The sequence below is a fragment of the Falco rusticolus genome, chromosome 10 (genome assembly GCF_015220075.1).
Source record: "Falco rusticolus isolate bFalRus1 chromosome 10, bFalRus1.pri, whole genome shotgun sequence".
NCBI lineage: Eukaryota > Metazoa > Chordata > Aves > Falconiformes > Falconidae > Falco > Falco rusticolus.
Genome location: NC_051196.1, coordinates 4,456,037 through 4,475,089, shown reverse-complemented (window position 1 = coordinate 4,475,089; position 19,053 = coordinate 4,456,037). Strand labels below are relative to the sequence as shown.

Sequence of the window (19,053 nt, the reverse complement as noted above, 5' to 3'; positions counted from 1 at the left end):
AGGGCTATGGCACGCATTTTCTGCAGAACCCAGTTAGATTTGTTTTAACCTCTAAAGGCCATTCTGCAGAATGCTAAAACTGCTGATTAATAGCTTTACCCTTTGTACTTAATTTTTTTAATTGATGTTTTCCAATTTGCATCTTATATCCTTCCCCCAAAGCCCCGCTGTTCCAAAAGGGGAAGACTGCTCCACAAAAGTCAGGTCCTGCACTAAGTCTTCTGGCACTGCCACTGCCCAACAGACACACACCACCTCACAAAAGACATTTTAAGAACTAAAATGAGGGAAGAAATGCAGAAAGAGGTTTGCAGCTTCCCTTCAGCCAGTCAAACCCATCCAAAGGTCTTCACTTTTCTCCTCCGTGAACATCCTTCCTCCAGATCCCACCTGAGTCAGCACGCCAGCTCAGGTGTGGCCAGTTCAACCACCCCAGTGACTACACCAAGTGAAGACTGCTGCTATATACATACAAAACACCTCACAAGACACCATGGTTTTCTTGGAGGCAATATTTTATTTTCCTTTAAAATAACCGTTTCACAGATGTCTGATGCAGCTCTTCATGCTTCAGCAAACAGGGTGGGCAGAAACTTCTCAAGCGGTACTGTCTGCTGAATAAGCCAAGGTGCAGAACACACAGCACAGACTGGAACAGTAACCTTGCTCCAGAAGATATCACAGCAGCTATCACACAACTAGGAACAAATTCAAGATTTATATTAACCGCAGTAGATGTTTCTAATACAATGTAGGCTTTAAGAATGTGAACTTCATTAAGCACTTAGTGCTGAAAATCAGATATAAGGATTATGGATATGCTACAGCTTCTCAGAAGCGGAGCCCTGTGTTACAAGTTGGAAGGTAGCAAGCCTTGAGAACTAAGAGAGCCTAGATTTAATGACCCTTGCCAACACACATTCTAGGCTGTTCAGATCTAAAACTCTGCCTACAGGACTGAGAATTTATTCATTTGTTTTGGCTATGCACTCACACATTCTTTTGAAAATTTATTTTCAGGAAACTGCAGTTTGCTTGCCTCAACAAATGATAAGGACTCGTTTCTGAAATGCATTCCTGCTTCTTCACACAATGTTCATGATATTTAGGTTCTTTTCAGTGCATAGCACAGAATTTAAACTATGCCTTTAGTTGGGCATGAGTAAAATCTTTCATACGCTAACTTAAGTTTTGTTAGAAGCTGCTGTCCTGAAAATACAGAAACACTTATGCAAAAGCTGCAAACTCAGGCTCACTAAAACACCAACACTACTGAATCTCGCATCAGCGGTCCACCTAGCAAGAACATGCACAAATGCTAATGTTCTCCAAAACAGTGCCAAGAATTTCAGTCTAATGTCTTTCATGAAATAAACTCAGCTTCACATAACCTACACCAGGTCTGGGATCCGGATGTTTGAAGCAAAATGACAGTGAAATTGCTGAAAAATGTTTTGTACTCTCCTCTGTCTGCTTAGTTTATCTGCAATTTCAGGGAAGCAGAATAGTTGGTTTACCACTTAATCTGCTTCCTTTGTTGCCTAGAATATATAGCGGATCCAGCAAGAAAGCTTTAAGGTATATGGGAAAGAATGCCATGGTACATATTAAGCAGCTGCCTGTTAATTATGATGCTGCCTTAGAGCATCAGAAAATCTGTGCAATTAATGACTTTCACTAGCCCTGGGAAGAGTAGAGACCCACAGATGATCTCCAACAGTCTCTCACATCTTGCCTTAAAAGAAAGAAATTTTAGAAATGCTCTGAACAAATGTTGGGGAGATGACAAGGGCATCTCTCTTTCAAGTTATAACCTTCAGATAAGCATTGCCTTTAAAGAAGGTAGGTTGAGTGTGGAAATGATGAAGTTCTCTAAAAATGCCATTATGACAAAAACATCCCGTTTACTATTCTGCACGCTCGCCAAAACGTGTCCCCCCAAAAAAAACCCTCATACTTTTGAATGTCAGCTGGAAATCACAGAAAAACGGGCTTCGAAAGGATTCTCTAGAAGTCAACTAGCCCATCTCCCGCACCCTAAGGCTTGGTCATAACGCCTGTGACGTTCCTGAGAGATGATCGCTGTAGATTCAATATGTCCTCCTCTATTATCTTCAACTAGTCTATGCCTTGAAGAATCACATTCAAAATGGAATAAAACAACAGACTGGGCATAACATCGCACTGTGAACACCGCAACATGGAATCCTCCATCCATCTCTGCAGAACAGCCTTACTAAAGCCAAGAGAAAGCGTCACAAATCTGCACAAGGACACGTTATTTTGTCAACAGAAGGAAACTGGGACTTGTTTGACATAGAGCATTCCTGACAAACCCACGTTTGAGTACTACTAGTATTAGACAGGCATTTACAAACTGTTTAGTTGTCCCATTTTTCTTCTGGAGACTGAAGTTGACTGGCCTATACCTAATGAAGTTTTCTGCCTTATTTTCTAAGCTTCTCCCCACTTCTCTAGAAGAAACTGCTGAAAGGGCAAAGTCACATCTATGGAACGTGACTTCTGACTGAAAGCAAATGTCTAGTAACTTAAAAGACTGCATCGACCAGTTCTAAGAACCCTAGTCTAAATTTAATCACATTTCATGATCCATAAAAAAAACACCCCCACAAACTTACTCAAGTACTCTAATTAACCTGATTTTTAGCACAAATTCTCACTGTCAGTTGTAGCAACTGCATTAGCCAACAGCTCACAAAAACTTATTAACAAAAAAGACAAATGAAAAGGTACTAGAAAGTTCCTTTTTCCCCCCCCTGTCATCCACCTTCCTTCCCCAGAAAACACCAGTAAACAAGGAACGACAGATTCTAGGGGTGCTCAAACCCAGAGCCTGCTGTGCCTAAAGCAAGTATCATGATCACTACTTCATAGATGCACCCACGAAACATTGCAGAACTACCACATGAAATGAAGTGGTTGTAAAGGCAAAAATTGATTTTGAATGTTTTATCCCACAAATATACATAATGTATGATTTTCTGGTTTATTAAGTTTACTACATTAGCCAGTTATTTGGGCAAACCTGCCTTTAATTCAATAGGACCCTTCTGCAATACTGGACTTTGTCACTTTTACGCAGAAGACCAGCTCTGTGGGGGCTGATTTTAATATGCCATAGTGGGAATGAATTGGTTAATTATAAAGGACACGTGTTATCTTCATAATGCACTTTCACAGACCATTTATTTCTGTTGCTTTGTTGCATTGGATTAATACACAAATCAAACAGGCTAAGCATTAGAAATGTCTGCCACAAGTTAAAACCGATTGCAGTGTTTCACATAAAGCTGCTGCTCCCACTGGAAGCAAACTCAACTGTAGCCTGAACTGATGTTCAGGACAGCAGCACTGGCAACCCAAGGAACTGATCTGAGCAAAAGTCAGAACAACTGTCATTCTCTCCTCCTCTCAAGCAATTGTGTTGATCAATACCAGAAAGTCTCAAGGTGACCAGCTCACACGCAGACACCTACATTTTTGGCAAATACATCTTGTTCCTTGTATTTGCCCGTTCCCCAGTAACTGTTCCTACTCGCACACTTCCCCTGGAGGACTAAATGCAAGATATTTATAAGCAGAGAAGTCCTCCAAGAAAGAAAGAATAGGCTACCACAGACGTACAGAAAGGCAAACCCAAGGGAGGATACCCAGCATACACCAGAAGGGTGCCTTCTGTTGTTATGCTTACTGGATTTTGTGTATATTTAAGAAATGGTACACATCTGTTCTGCACAGAGCACTGCTGCAAAGAACTGCCTCTCACAGTCAAGCAAAATAAACGATTCCTGCATCCCATCTCCTTCCAAACACAAACAAGGATTAGGTCTGCAGAAACACAACTTCACCATCACCACTGATGATTTTGAAAAAGCTCTCCTTTTGACCCGTACCAACAATAATTTCTCACCCAGTTGTTCTAATCAACTAATTATTTTCATTAAAAATAATAATTTCACAATTCCTGTAGTGCAGAAGCGATACACTACCAGAAATCCCCAGTTAACCCCTTTAGTTTTGCAGAACAGGAGAGTCAAAAAGCACACACATAATACGGCATGAAATGTATCGCCACAACCAGTATTTAAGCTACCATAAAGAAACCAATCTAAAGGCAAGGAACTGCATCCACTTCGAGATACCAGCTTGGCCCGCCTGATATTCCATGGAAAGTGCCATTCCACACTCCGATCTACCACATTATAAAATACTCAATTAAACATCATATTCCCTCTCTAAATTATACTAATGAACTCTAGATCTACAGTTAATCTTCCGCATTGATGAATTCTGCATAGATTACTTGCTGTCAGGATACACACAGGATTCCTGCTAATTTATTTAAAATCATTCCAAACAGCAATTTGCTATGAGAAGAACGCCTTTCACCTAAAGGCATCTGTAGTGAAGTCAGGATTAAATGGACACCGTCCCCTCTGGAAAAGTCCTCTGGTCCAAAAAGTCACTCCACTTTCCCTTTTACTGAAGACAACTATACCTTTCCACCAGTTAGTGGTGGATACAGGCAGCTCCAGCATTTGACATGTCAGAAAACCTAAGGATTTCGTTTCTTTGGGTACACACATTTTCACAGTAAGAATAACTGTAATGAAAAGGGAGACAACAAAACCCAAGACAGACAAGTGACGCACAATACAACTGCTCATTACCCACGGACCGATGCCCAGCCAGTTCCCAAGCAGCGATCGGCCAGCCCTGGCCAATCTCCCCCCCCCCCCCCCCCCCAACTTTATCTATGGAGCATGATGTTCTACGGTACGGAATATCCCTTTGGCTAGTTCGAGTCAGCTAGGAGTCCTGGCTGTGTCCCCTGCCCGCTCCTTGTGCGCCTCCTCACTGGCAGAGCGTGAGAAACTGAAAAGTCCTTGACTCAGGGTAAGCACGACTTAGCAACAACTAAAACATCAGTGTGTTCGCAACATTATTCTCGTACTAAATCCAAAACACAGCGCTGTACCAGCTACTAGGAAAAAAAATTAACTCTATCCCAGCTGAAGCCAGGACACTCCTTTATGTATTAACCGTAAATGTACCCATCATTCTTCGCATTCATCTGGGAAGCCTTACGCAGGAACCACTGCAAAAACAACCCAACGAAGCTCCAGTCTGTAGCATGGCAGTTGCTGACATGGCAATCTGAAGTTGCTCTCTGTTGCTTGGTTTCAATTTTCACTTCTCACACACCTGAAGAAGGTGGTTTCTCAAGAGACTGTCCATCTCCCGGTGCAGGTTAAACCGCAAACTATATTTGCGATTTATCCTAAGCCCTTGCATTAACTCAGCAACCATTTGCAAAAGAGGCTGGACTCAGTGAAAATGTGAGCTGATGACAGATTTTTCTTATTGATAAGAAACCTACATGCACATCCTGTACAGAAGAGGAAGATAAAGTGATCCCTGCGAAAGCATTGTGAAAACAGCAGCTTTCAAGAGCACTAGAAGTGACACATCCAGCCTGTTCCCCTACTACTTCCTAACCTGGCCACCTTACAGCATTCAGAGCCCCGGTTTCACCTGGATTCTTTTGCTTGCTGGCACAGACATGATTATTCAACATCACCACTTTAAAAATACCCTGATTTTGTTTACCACAGCATAGCAAGTGGGAATTCCTGTTTTGACTCATGCAGATTTACACACCTTGCTGTCTAGATACATTAAATAGACATCACATATCAAATGAAAATTAACTTACCAGACAAGATAACTGAGAGAACAACAATATAAAAGGCTTGGAAAATTAATTACTTTTCAGAAGTGCAATGGAATAAGTTAAGCAATCATACGGGTTGAATATTTGGCTTGGCACCTAAGAACAGCTGTATTTTTCTTTTTGGCTCTAAGTCTGGGCTGTCATTTCTTGCCACGAAATATTTAAGCTCAAACATATGTTCAGCTACGGATCTCGAGAAAAATACCTTGGGAAAATGTAAACCGAAACAAAAGGCTATGTTTCTTTTTCAGAACTAAAACCTCAACATAAATCACCACTGTACCCATTTAAGCATTTAAGTCAAATTAATATTTACCCATGAGCAGGATCCAAAGCTATTGCCCTGGGCTGATCAAGGTCTTGCCAGAAGAGGACTTTTCTAGATGTTCCATTGAGATTAGCTACTTCTATCCTATTGGTTTCTGAATCCGTCCAGTAAAGTTTTTTCCCAATCCAATCACATGCCAGGCCATCCGGGGAAACCAGACCAGAAATGATGACATTCTGCACCACATTCCCAGTTTGGTTAATGTAAGTTTGCTTGATGGCTTCTTCACTCACATCTGTCCAGAAAACGATGCCTTGCGAATACTGGAAGTCAACCGCAGCAGCATCCTCTAAACCACTGACCACCACAGTGGACTCCAGCTTCGTGCCTCCAGCATCCACCAGTCGAACATCCCGCCGGTTGGCAAAAAGCAGAAAGGGAGATGCTACAGAAGGAAAAAATGAAAACATGTTAGTATTATTGGCATCTACAGATGTAAAAGCGCTGCACATGAACATAGCAGAGGAGGATCTCTTTACCCACATCAGCAGGGCAGGCAGCACAGCAGAAGGAACGTAGAAGTTTCACACGAGAGAAAAACGCACACTACCCAAAACCCTCTTCCTTCCACATGTCAGATGAAGGAGTAAAAGCCAGAGGGAAGAGCAGGCTCAATTCTGTATCTATGGCATATGGATAGCATCTTCAACAGTTAAAGAGTCCAAACTGAGGCCCTTCCTTCAACAGTACCTTCTGTCAATCTGGGTTTAGAACAAATTACACCTTCATGGCTTAAAACCTTGGCTCACCAGCTGAAGTAGTAACAACACACAGACAGCAAGTGCTGACACTTTTTAGTAGCGGGCTGGAAGCTAACAGTGCTAGAGACAACACCCTGAAATGCTCCTACCCAGAGCCCTCCCAGATAGCAAAAACCATGACAGAGGTTCTGAACTACTGTCTTCTCCCCTGCACCACCACCACGAGAGAGAAACTCAAGAAAGAGCTTGAAGGGGGATGATGATGTGTGTCGTGGAAGTTTGTGGGGACTACCATTAGCTGGAACAGGCAGCCAGAGCAAAAGCAGAAAGGTTCTTGCTGTTTGAAGCTCTAAGGGGGTGGTGGAAGCTGGTGTCCTAGTGCTGAATGACTGGGAATAGGCTTCCAAAGGGGAGCTAACTTATGATTGATGCAAAAGGGATGGAAAGCTCTAAAGACAAGTCAAAACGACGGCCGTAGAGATAGCCCAGCAGTACCTGCACGAGTTCTCGAGCGCTTGTGTGCAAGGTTCAGTTGGACAATGACATGACCTTGGTGGATGGTGCTGGCATTCAGACAGAAAGGAGATGGGAGACAGACTCACAGAAGGCAAGGAAATTAACCTCGTTGAGTTGGATCTGACAGTAAGACATACAGAAACAGCAGTAACACCGGTAGAGGTCTTAGCAAGGACAAGATGACTTTTCTGTCACACCACATCTCACCTGCCATTATACTCAGAGAGATAAATCTGTGCTTGCAATTGAGACTGTCTCTCCACGCTCTGAGAGGGAGAGAAAGGTGTGAAGGTCTGAGCCCTACAACTCGTCCTTCAGCTCCCCGCACAAAATATTACAAAACCCTAGCAGCGGGAGATTGTAAAAATCCTCCGAAGGACCCACCATGGCAGGAGGAGGCATGATCTGGTCAGAGACAAAGCCATGATTCGACCCAACTGCTTCTTCCAGAAAAGAATATTAAGTAGACATAGTGCAGAACCTTCCTTCCCAACCATACCAGCCAGCCTGATGGCCAAATTAACCACTTCATTTCTCTTCTGAAATTGCAGGCTTGCTTCTTCATCCAGCGGTAAGCAAGAAAAACAGTTATCGGCAGAGATGGCTGGGAAGGCAGCGGCCAAGTACAATGATGCCACCATACTGTCCACAGCTGTGAACGTCACTGGCAGCTAAGGAGAATGCCAGTATTTCAGGAAAAGCCACTAGATGCTGGAAGTGATGGAGGTCCCTCAGCTTTTCCCCTGATTGCCAAAGTCTGGTAGAGATCTTGTGTTATCAAACGAACAGCTATTACCATTTGCCCCTACTGTCTGTCACCTCGAGCCCCTGCATCCCCACCACTCCTCCCCCCAGCTCTAACTCCAGCGGCAGCTGCCAGAGTTCTACCCCAACCTTATGACCGACACCTAGCTTCATACACAGTCTCTCCTCTTGCTGCTGCTGCTTCCAATGCACGCTCAGCAGAGGTCTAAACACTTGCCACTCAACTCAAAGAACAACACACAGAACAGAGCAGCATGTTACTTCATCTTCTATTGCCTCAAGCCGGTGATATATACACCTTCAGTTCTGAATTCATCTTACTGTATACAAAATATGAGAGCTAGCTCTCGATAGTGTCTTTCCAACTCAATTCCTCCTGCACTTTTAAAAGACAACAGTTGACACAAGGTCCAAGTTGCAGCCCTGCCACACGCTGGTGTCTTGTTCACGAACTCTGGCTCCAGCTACACGCTCGCTGCAGTGTGTGCCACTGCACGGGACAAAGCGAAGCACTCCTCTGGCAACGGCTTACGTGTTGTAAGGACCTCAGCTACAATCTACAACTCTGCTTCAGCTGAGCTTAAAAACACACATACAAACTCAGTGTTTTTATCATTATTCTGCATAGCCCGCCCGCCCCAAGTCAGGAAAGAGATGGCTTGATTTTTCTTTTTGGAGGAAGTCTACGCTGATGAAAGTAATAAAGACAATTTAAATCAGCTGGTGGATCTCAGACAGCAAAGGCACAGACAATTGTTATCATGAATGTTTCACTGAAAATGTAGTATCTTTGTTTTCTGCAATGTTTAATTCAAGGAAGTTTATACAGCTTGAAGAGAATTATTTATTAATAAATGATGTCTCAGTATCACTCCTATCTCATTTCCTAACTTGCCAAGTCCTCCTCTCTGTCATCTTTAAAAACACTTGAAATGGAATCACAAAAGCCTGACAGGTTAGTTATTGAAAACAGAAGAAAAAATGTCTAGAATGCAAAGTGCTTGTTTTCTTCTCTGCAACTCATTGGTTCCCCATAACCATGTCTATTTTAAGTGGCACTGTACCAAACCATCTGAGCACTTGGAAAGTTTGATGTTAGCGGGCTCTGATTAAGTCACAAGTTCATTGGGGCAGAGAGCTGCTCAAGTTAGACACACTGCCTCACAAAACCAGCCCCAGGTCCAGGCAAAGATCAAAGCTCTAAAATGTCGACTTACAAATTTTTTAAAAAATATTGTCCCAAAAATGTGTTTTGAGCGATATGAATAGATGGATTTTCATCTAGACATTTCCATGCTAAGGCCATTATTAATACTACTACAAAGAAAAAAGGAACCTGAAATATCAAGTCCGATCAACAGCAGAGTGGCTCAACAGCTTCTTAACTAAAGATCAGACATGAACAATGTCTAATCCAATCAGTATCAATATTATCCCAGCTCCCCATCCCTTTCAAGAGATTTCTTCCCCACTGATGCACACAGTAGGGCAACAGCATACAGATAACACATTAACCACTCTGTTCTCTGTCACTTCTGTGCTTCAGAGTTGTCCTGATTGAAGTGCAGCCGCATTGTGTTGGCTACGAACACCCAGCGGGGAAATCACACTGCCCTACTTGCAATTATGTTAAAATGATACTGCGTTTATACACTGATGTAAACTGATTGATTACTGAAAATGGCCAGAGTTTATCCCTCTTGAGAACAAACGAGTATTCCATTTTCTTTGGATAAAATAAAGAGGTAAGGCAGAACTCTGACTCTGAAAACCACATTCACTTCTCTGCTCCTCCACACCAGCCTATTTCATTCAGTCCAAATTTTATAAAAAATGGTTGCACAGCCCTTTTAGAGCATTACTGGTATGAGAAACAAAAACCCAACAAAAAAACCCCAGTGATCAAAACAAGTAACTGGTTCTCAACACTGATTCTTGACTGGAATGCTGCTGAAGAAACACACTGTCTCCCAACTTAACTCAAAAGTCAGAAGTGCAGCTAAATGCTTTGTTTCCATGGCCTTGCATTTATCACATCGGATCAGAATGTGATGGCTCTCCAGCAGGCAAAGCTAGCTCTGGTATCACTGCAGCTTTGACTAAACACAACCTCCAAGATGTCCCAAGAAAAGGTCACAGAACTTTTCAAATTTCCCACTTTCCCAGTTAGTAAGCAGCAACCAAGAAAGCAGATGTCTTTCCAGAAGGACAGACGCATGGCATGTAGTTTCACAGAATTACTAAACTCAACAGTTTAGCCATTCAAAAGACACAGTCACGCTCTGTGATTATAACCAAGGGGTTTTTAAAGCTGTTAGAACGAGAAACAAAGAAAGCTCAAAAAGCAACAAAACAAATGGCACTGATCAAAACCTGATTTGCTGTGCCAGCAACAAACCATCCTAGAGATTCAAGATCATCCCACTGATGCACAGTGCAAGTTGATTTATTTTGACTCCCACGTGTATGTAGAATCAAGGGTTCATTTCCAAGAACATGCAGACTAATCTCCTTTCCAATCATGCCGTCTTCTCAGTCCTGAACTGGGCTTGAAGGTCCAGAGAACATTCTTATCCTTAGTGCATTTAATTCTTTGCTGCACAGCGCCTGACAAGGCAAACTGGGAGGCCAGTGACCAGCGGTTTCTGAGGAGAGGGCTGGGGGGAGACCCGAAAAAACTAGTGACAACTTTGATTACCGTTGACTTTCAAATGAGCTTATCTGTTACACCACAAGAGGCAATATCCCTTGCTTGAGAAGTTATTCCATGGTTAGAAAGTAAGGAGACTCTCAAAAGGAACACTTAGCATTATGCTCTGTTTCGATCAGCAATGCCCCGGACAACTGTGAATTGCTTGAAAAGGGAAACACCAGCTTCTATTTTTAAAAGAGAAAAGAATAAACAGCAACAGGATGAATGTGGAGGACAAACTGTTTATATCCAGTCTATTACCACCCAATTGAAAGGACGACATTTCAACGTATTTAAAAAAAAAAAAAAAAAAAAAAAAGCACCATATTCTTCTTCAGTAAAATTAGAACAGTTCATATTTTTCCATAATAGGCAATATTTAAAACCTCTGTACATAGCTGGAGTTCACAGTTCTCTGACAAAGCAAAAAAAGAACCTGAAATCTCACAAATTATCAAATGAACTCTAAACAGGTAACAGCCTGAACTGTAGAGAGTTACAGAATTGCTGCAAGAAGTCTACGATCTCATTTGGATCATGCAGTACTTGACCAACAAGACTTCATTCTAGAAAGATGTATTATTTCTGTTGAAAAATCCACCAGTTTTCCAGTGGCTTTTTGCTAACTGGAAAACACACTACCTACAGGAGGCTTATTGCACAACAGTGTGTGAACAGAACTTCTCATCAGCGTATGAACTGGAGAAAAGCAAACACTCCTGATCAAGCTGGTTAGGAATCAAGCATGGGCTCAGCTTCCAGCTTTGCTCTTGATCTCCTGAAGGCTCTTGGGCAAATCTTCTCTTCCTTGTCTGCATTTAATTACTGAATTTTCATTGCTATACTTACATCAGGAAAGCTGTCTTGTGCTGGAGGATTTGTACACTTTATATATAGTCATCAGCTAAATGAATGATAAACAGGATCAGTTTTAGCACATCTACCAGTTCCCTTACCACCATCTCTGTCACATTCATAAGCTATACAAAAAAGCATTTTTTTTTAAATGCACTGAAGCTTAGGTTCCTCTGCACTTCACCACACATAAAAAGGCAGTAATAATCCTTCTTTTTCTCTGCCTTCCATCCACCTCTGTTGAAAACATGAGCTCTATAAAGTGTGGCACATCTACTGCCATCTGCCCAGCCGTAATCACCTTCCAACAGAACAGGCCAGTGTGTTGCTTCTGAATCCAGCCATTAACTTTCATTTCTTGTTTTAATTGTACCAATCCCATCTACAGCACTTCAATTTTATGAAGTGTTTCATGGACACCCATTAGCCCCAGCAAAGTGACATGGGACAAACAACTAAAAATTGCACTATACGATCTTTGTTATTAGTTTCAGTAACAGTTCTGAAAACCACTTTGACAAGGCTCAATTCATTTAGATATTAAGACTAAGATGATCGTGAAATATAGTCAACAGAGCATTTGTCATCAGTTGCTGGTTAGCTGCAAAGCTGCAACAGTTCTAAGACAAGCTGAGCAAGTGGGTTTTAAAAAGTTATATTTATACTACTGCTTCATACTTGTTGACATGCCTACATTTTGTATCCTTCCCCTTAAGGCCAAAATAAAAAGACACAAGAATACTGGGGCACGTGCATGATTCCTTCTCTTGGAAGCACCAGAAGTGCAGAACACACACAAATCCTATGTATAGCACAGGAGAAAAGCCTTACTGAACAATTCTTAAACCAGTTAACTAGGCTAAAGGTCATGGAAAGGTTTAACTGTGCTTTTAAGAAAAGCGACCAAGGATTTTGGGAGCCTAGTATGCCATATAAAATGAAGATCTCATTTTAATAAGCATACAAGCTAAAATAGCCATCCAAAATTACAGTATGTGCAACAACTTACATTTTAAATATTATTTCAATCCTTAACAGGACAAATGCATTGGGGACTTCTGTGGTTAGGCCATCTGTACTGCTGGACTGAGAGAACAGCATATAATTCTTGCTGCAGTCAATGTCCCAAACCGCAAAAACATTCATTACCAAGGAACAAAAACAACTCCCCCAGTCCCTGCTGCAGGCGCACAAGATGGTAAAAAACAAACATGTCAAAACTTCTGCACCCAAAGATGTACAGTCTTACGGAAACTCTAAGACAGGACAGGGAGTAAGCACCAGCCTCCCACACTTCAATTAGCTGCTATGCAGAAACAAGACCATCTAGGTAGGGTCCTAGCAGCCATAAATTCACCAGAGAAGCCCGTTCTACAGCACAACGTGATCCCTCTCATCCAGCTCTAACCCTTTTGGAGCATAAGACGACTTAGACCTTTGATGTGTAGCATAAGGCTCCTTCCAAACATTTAGGGAAGGCAGTTATTCCACATGCTGTCACCCTTTGGGCGTCATCCCCATTTTTCATGGCTTAGCTCAAGGGGAGGGAGACAGCAGCTGGTGGCAGCAGGGAGCTCACGTGCCAGAACACACAGGCACTACCGGAGCCATAAAAACACAAGAAAGAAGGTAAAAAGGAGAGAGATTCAGGCACGGACGAGAAAGGAAGGTAATCAAGAGTTTAGCCAAACCTATCTCCTAAAGTCAAGCACAACTGAAAAAAAAGAAAAAAACAGCCTGACACCTTGCTAGGCAAGAAGGGAATGTAGCATGTACAAATCCCACAGACACTTAAGTTTATTTTACTCTGTCAATGCAACTGTTACATATTTAGCAGGGAAAAAAAATGCTTCTTTCTTAAATACTCTAAGCTTGGCATTCTGGACCCTGGTCCTTTTTACTGGCAGCTGCTGCTGCAGAGAATCTGAAATCACCAACTTCAAAGACAGATAAATGTTGATCTTCCTGTACTAACTGCACATACTCAACCCGAGTTTAAACTTGCCAGGTACAGTCCTCCAAAGAATAGAGTGCTATTGCTTTCATCCTGAAAACATGTTATTGTAGATAAGGTGAATTCCCAGTGTTAATTACTGAATTGTAGAATATTCCTGCTGCAACACAGAGGTAGGTGGTAGCAGTTTGTAGAGCACAGGACTGAAAAAATCAGGCTCCTTGGTTTCACTCCCACATATAGCCCCTTAGTGACCTTGAGCAGGTGCTTCAGCCCAATGATTTGTAAAAATCATTCCACTCACTACAAACATACCCTTCCTTCTGCTGTTAATTATCTCAAAGGGCTGCCGTGAAGCCTAGTCAAGCTTGAGCAAGGCACTTGGAAGATCTTTCAGCAGAAGGCTCCACGATGCACTCAACTTTTCCTGACACAGCTAAGGCTTCTCTCTGTGAATCTGGGAGTGAGCGTGGGTCAGTGAGCTGTGAAGGAACGGCTACTCAGGGATGGTTGGTTTATTCTGCTACCTTAAAAGGAAAATATACTGCTTCCCCAAATTCCATCCCATTCCTCTAACCTTCCAGCTAGACAGTAACCTCCCTCTCCAAACCATGAAAGAAAGCATTCTGGTTACCAAGCGAGAAGGATTCATTTCCATTTTATCAAATCCATTTTATCACATCATATCATACCAATTTTCTCATATTTTAGGTAGAATCAAGGTCTGAAATTCAACAGAAGACAGAAATGTTATTTTACACCACTAAGAATATCCCACATTTATACACATTGTGTGCAACAGATGTCAGTCAATTTTTGTAAATTTTACTCCTTACCAGACTATATATTAAATTGCTTACACAGTCACACCAGGCATAAACCAGTGCAAAGCAATGCAATCCACACTAGCATCCAATATTATGAAATATATTTGGTGCCAGTTTTCTTTATATGAGCTAAGTATTATCTTGAGCATCACAGCTGAATAACAGAAGACGGCCAGGATCTCAGTGATTTATTTGCCATCAGGCTACAGTGAAAGGAAGGCTGTTTACCCATCAATGTACCTACAAGAACTGACATGGCTTTAACCACAAATACTGGGGGTAGGGAGTGGGGTTAATGTAAATACATGATATAAGTTTAAATGACATCTGGTTTACCAGCGGCAAGCTGGAAAGGCTCCATAGAAAAGTATATTAAAAAAAAATCTTAAATGGGCTTAGAAAATATCTAGGAGAGGAGCTGGGAAGGCAGTGAGATACAGAAGAGTAAAACAACAGTCCAACCTGTAAACGCTGTTAAGAGAGGCTGAAGAGCATAGATTCCCAGCCAGAAATTAGATCAGGTCAGGCTTTGTGGTTTCCTCGATACAGAAGAGAATACAGAGATGATGCAGAGAGAAATGTGCTCTGAAGGTAGTGGAGCACGCTACGGAAGCTGCAGAATTGCTTGTAACAGGTGATTTTTAATAGCAGCTGGATAGCTATTCCCCAAGTATGGCTTTTGTACAATTAGCTCCTGCCTCGGCAAGAGTTTCACCTGCATGTCTTGAAATCGAAGACAAAAAAACCCAAACAGCTCAGTGGCCTGAACTCCTCCCATACCGTTTCACTGAAAATCTTGATTACAAGGGTGTGGGGTTGCTTGTGTTTATGTTTGGTTTTACACAAAACAGTTTTACAAACTCTGCCAGTAACACAATACATCACTGTTTCTGTTGCCCTCCTGAAGCAGATGAATTTAGTAGCTTTATCAAATACTAACATTAAAATATTGCTAGATAAACTTCTAGCTACCTTTTATTTTTTTAAATAAACAAGCAGTAAGCTTTTTGAGGATCTTGTGATATTTTCTAGATTGTGTAGGGCTCCCCTCCAATAATGACAGGGTTTCAGGAAGACAGGAGATTTACTTCAGACTGTTGGTTTTGTTTGGCAGCCTACGGTTTTTAAATCGTAATGTTAGCAGTAACAACAAAATATAGCACTGATTATATACCATTTCATCTTCATTGGACTGCATTTGTTCATTTCCCTTGGTCATGAGATGCCAAAGCGTCTCTTTAAAGAGCATGCTCTGAAGAAGTCCAGCAAAGGTGCTTTATGCAAATTATGACATTTAGGATTTGTTCAGATTGTCTGGGATGGCAATAAAACCTCTTAAAACTCTCCAACAGCCCACTGTGAACTCACTCATTATTGTTTTGTCCTGCTTCTAGCTACATTACCTACTTCAAGCAAAAATCTTCACATACCAGAAAAGCCAAGTTAATGGACTCAGTGTGCATAATTTAGTGTACCTCCATCTCTGCAGAAGCTGGAAGCAAGCTACGTGTGTTCAAGATCCCTTTTCTACGGACACATTATTTTAAAGGAGGGTTCGTCAAACTTTTCTGTCTTTTCCCACAGACCACCCATTAAGCACACCACATGAACTCCCCTCCTGGTGCACCAGGCTACGGCTCTCTCAGACTGTCCTTAATACCCCTGTAGCAAATACTGGAATTGGTTCCATGGAACAGCATATTTCATCTTCTTTTAACACAGTTTAGCAGCTGGAAAGGAGGACAGCCAAGTCCATGCAAGCAGCCAACACTACACGGACCACCAAGCAGCACACAGAACGTATTTAGAGAGCCGCTGAAAAACTAAACAAAACCCAGAATATTAGCCATGATTTGGGGACACGTACTTAAAGTTGCTGAGATACTCATTAGATAAGATTTGCAAGCACTTTAACCATTTTATTTAGAAGAGAACACAGATTCACTAGAGCATAAAGTAATTTTCATCTGGTCTGTTTTGTTAGAGGAAATTTCTAAACATTATTGCAAAACTAGCTCTTGGCAATCCCTCCCTGTGCAATGCGCAACTGGTGCTCAGCCAAACAGTTGTGAGGACTGCAGCCTCATGCGATCCTGACTCGCTGATGCTAAACAGATAGTATCTCTGCAGTCTGAACCCCCACCTCTTCCTGACCTCGAGTTCCCACCCCAGCATTTTACAGAGGTTAAAATATACACGGGATTTTCCCCAAAGCAGGAGTATACAGTTCACAACGCTTTGCTTATTCTTCTGAGGATTCTGCTGCAACTTGCTACTCAAGAACCACAACGCACACGACAGCTTAAACACAAGTCTACCGTCCGTTGGGGATTAGGGCATTTTGGCTCCAGAGAGACACCAACAACAAGCTTTGAAAAGGAGCACTTTGAAAACTGCTGTTGAGCTGCGCATCCTCCAGTCTTAAATTGACTTCTGAGTTCGGTGCCAGGTGGAGATCAGAACCTGCACTGAGCTTCCATCAGACTTCAGTGATGATAGCCAAAGCCCCCAAGGTCCACTGAAAATCCCAGTCCAAGTCTAGACAGTAACCCCACAAGGCAGGTGAAAACCTTCCTACTCTTTAAGAACAACTGGGCAGAGCAATAGGAGGAACTGGACAGCAGTGGGTGACCCACCAACCAGCACCACAGCCAGCCTTCAGATCTCATCTATGTTAAATTAAGAACGGTGTGACACAAAGAACGCTGTCACAAGCCTCATGCAATGTGCAAACTCTTCCAGATCCATCACAGACCACCCTCCCCAGCTATACAAAGCTATGGTCCTCACCCTGCTGTCCGTAAGACTGAAAGATGTTGTAAGCACTTAACAATTTGCAACCCTGTATCCAAAAAACTAATTGGACAGGCAATCTTTAATGACAAATTACTTGCGCTAGGGGAAAAGGAGTATTGTTTTATAGTCTCTCTCACGAAAAAGCCGGCAGCAACCCCACCTCAGTTCAGAAGTCTCTGAGGACCACATCCTGAGGCAAGTCACCACAAAGACATCATACAAATACAGCTGCTTATGGCAGGCACATTAAGGTCAAAGGCAGGTCCGTCCACGGCCCTTTTCTGAGAATGCACTGGCATCACCACTGCAGCACTACTCACAGCGTCTGCTAAATAAATACTCCGACTTGTGTTACCCATAGCTGTTCAGATACTACACAAAAATACTTTACTTCTCTCCTCAGCCTGTTGCACATCTTGGCTGGTTAACTGAAACACAAATGTGTTTATTGCCTGCTCAGACAGCATGTTTGCATTGACCTACTCCGAGGTGGATGAATGAATGGCTTCAACTCGATGCGAGTAGTGGCGTCCGTGCGCACCGTGCCAGCAACATCCACCCCGTCACCCTCTCTTTGCAAGGAGGTGGATTATGCATGAATTCCTTACCAGACTGTGTACCTACGTTGGACCCAGACAGCAGAGTTAGAAATGGATGTTTGTGGGGTGGCAGTACCAGGAAGGAGCTTGGCAGAACGAGGATTTGATTTCCATTCTACCAAACCACCCTGTTCAAATATCACTCCTCTTTGCACTGATTCAGTAATCCCAAACACTTTCATTGTCTTGTCAGTGAGAAGGTTTCTATTCTGATTAAAGATTCTTTAAAGTACAAACTTTTGCTTTGTCTAATACTAGTTGCAATTCTGTCACAGCATTTACCGTATTCAAACCACACTGGAGCTATCTGTCAGCTGACTTGTGATGGTTTTCTTTGTGAGAATTAACATGGCACTCCACTTGTACCCACAAAAATTGGAAACAGCCTGTCCATTGAGATTTCTGGTATTTTCTGCTTTTAGAATAAGCAGAAGTGGCATTGAAGTGATCTCTTACATGGTATTGCCGTTGGGCTTTGCCAAAATGGGTAAGGGCAAAGGCAGTGCTTAAAAATAGGGATGGGGGATGTGGCAGGAAAAACACATACTTGGATGTTTCACATTCTGTGATGCAGAGTACATGGCAATAATTTTACTGCTGTTATTTTAGATGAAGTAGGCATGGATTTCCCCCCACCTCCTTGCTCTGCTCAGTGGAGTTTTGAAACTGCAAAGGAAACTGAAGATTTGTCCTACTTCTGCATAAACTGGTTTAGAAGAATGCAGACAAAATGGTGACTTCCCTGAACATCTAAACGTGGCTTTTGTGATTAACAGTTCAGGTCAATCCATGAATGGAAAAAAAAACCCAACCCTGCAGTGTCCCCTTTTTAGATTTTGGATGCCAATGGGAGCAAGGTTCTTTTCTGGGTTTGGTTTTGTTGGGGTTTTTTTTTCAGTTTATTTTACTCCTCCTTGGTTTGGCAGACAGCTGTCTGGCCAATAATAGTAGATCATGCAGCGATGATGGTTCCAAACTTTTAACAAATAAAACAGTGGCGCTACATAATCTGGAAAATTTGGCTTGCAAATTTTCTCCAGGACTTGAACAAATATAGGCTTGACAAAGGTATGCTTGTTTCTGATCTGAATTGTTTCCAATTTCTGGTTCCATTTCCAGATGTTACGTTAACTCCAAAACACACAAATCTTGGGAAAGCTGGAAAAAGACATTTCACTTCTATCTCCAAACGTACGATATGTACCCTTGAAAATGTAATATATTTCTAAAATACAGAAACTACTCAGAAATAGCATGTACTAGAT

The 19,053-nt window shown here is 42.1% G+C and overlaps 1 protein-coding gene across 1 annotated transcript in view; it reads right to left on the bottom strand.

Moving 5' to 3' along the window:
* The window catches only part of LRP5 (LDL receptor related protein 5), a 154,455-nt gene that overhangs the window by 113,805 nt on the left and 21,597 nt on the right, over nucleotides 1-19,053 (bottom strand). Inside the window, exon 2 of the mRNA XM_037402297.1 lies at nucleotides 6,072-6,468. Coding sequence (XP_037258194.1) covers nucleotides 6,072-6,468 — 397 coding nt within the window. The remainder of the gene's footprint in view (nucleotides 1-6,071; nucleotides 6,469-19,053) is intronic.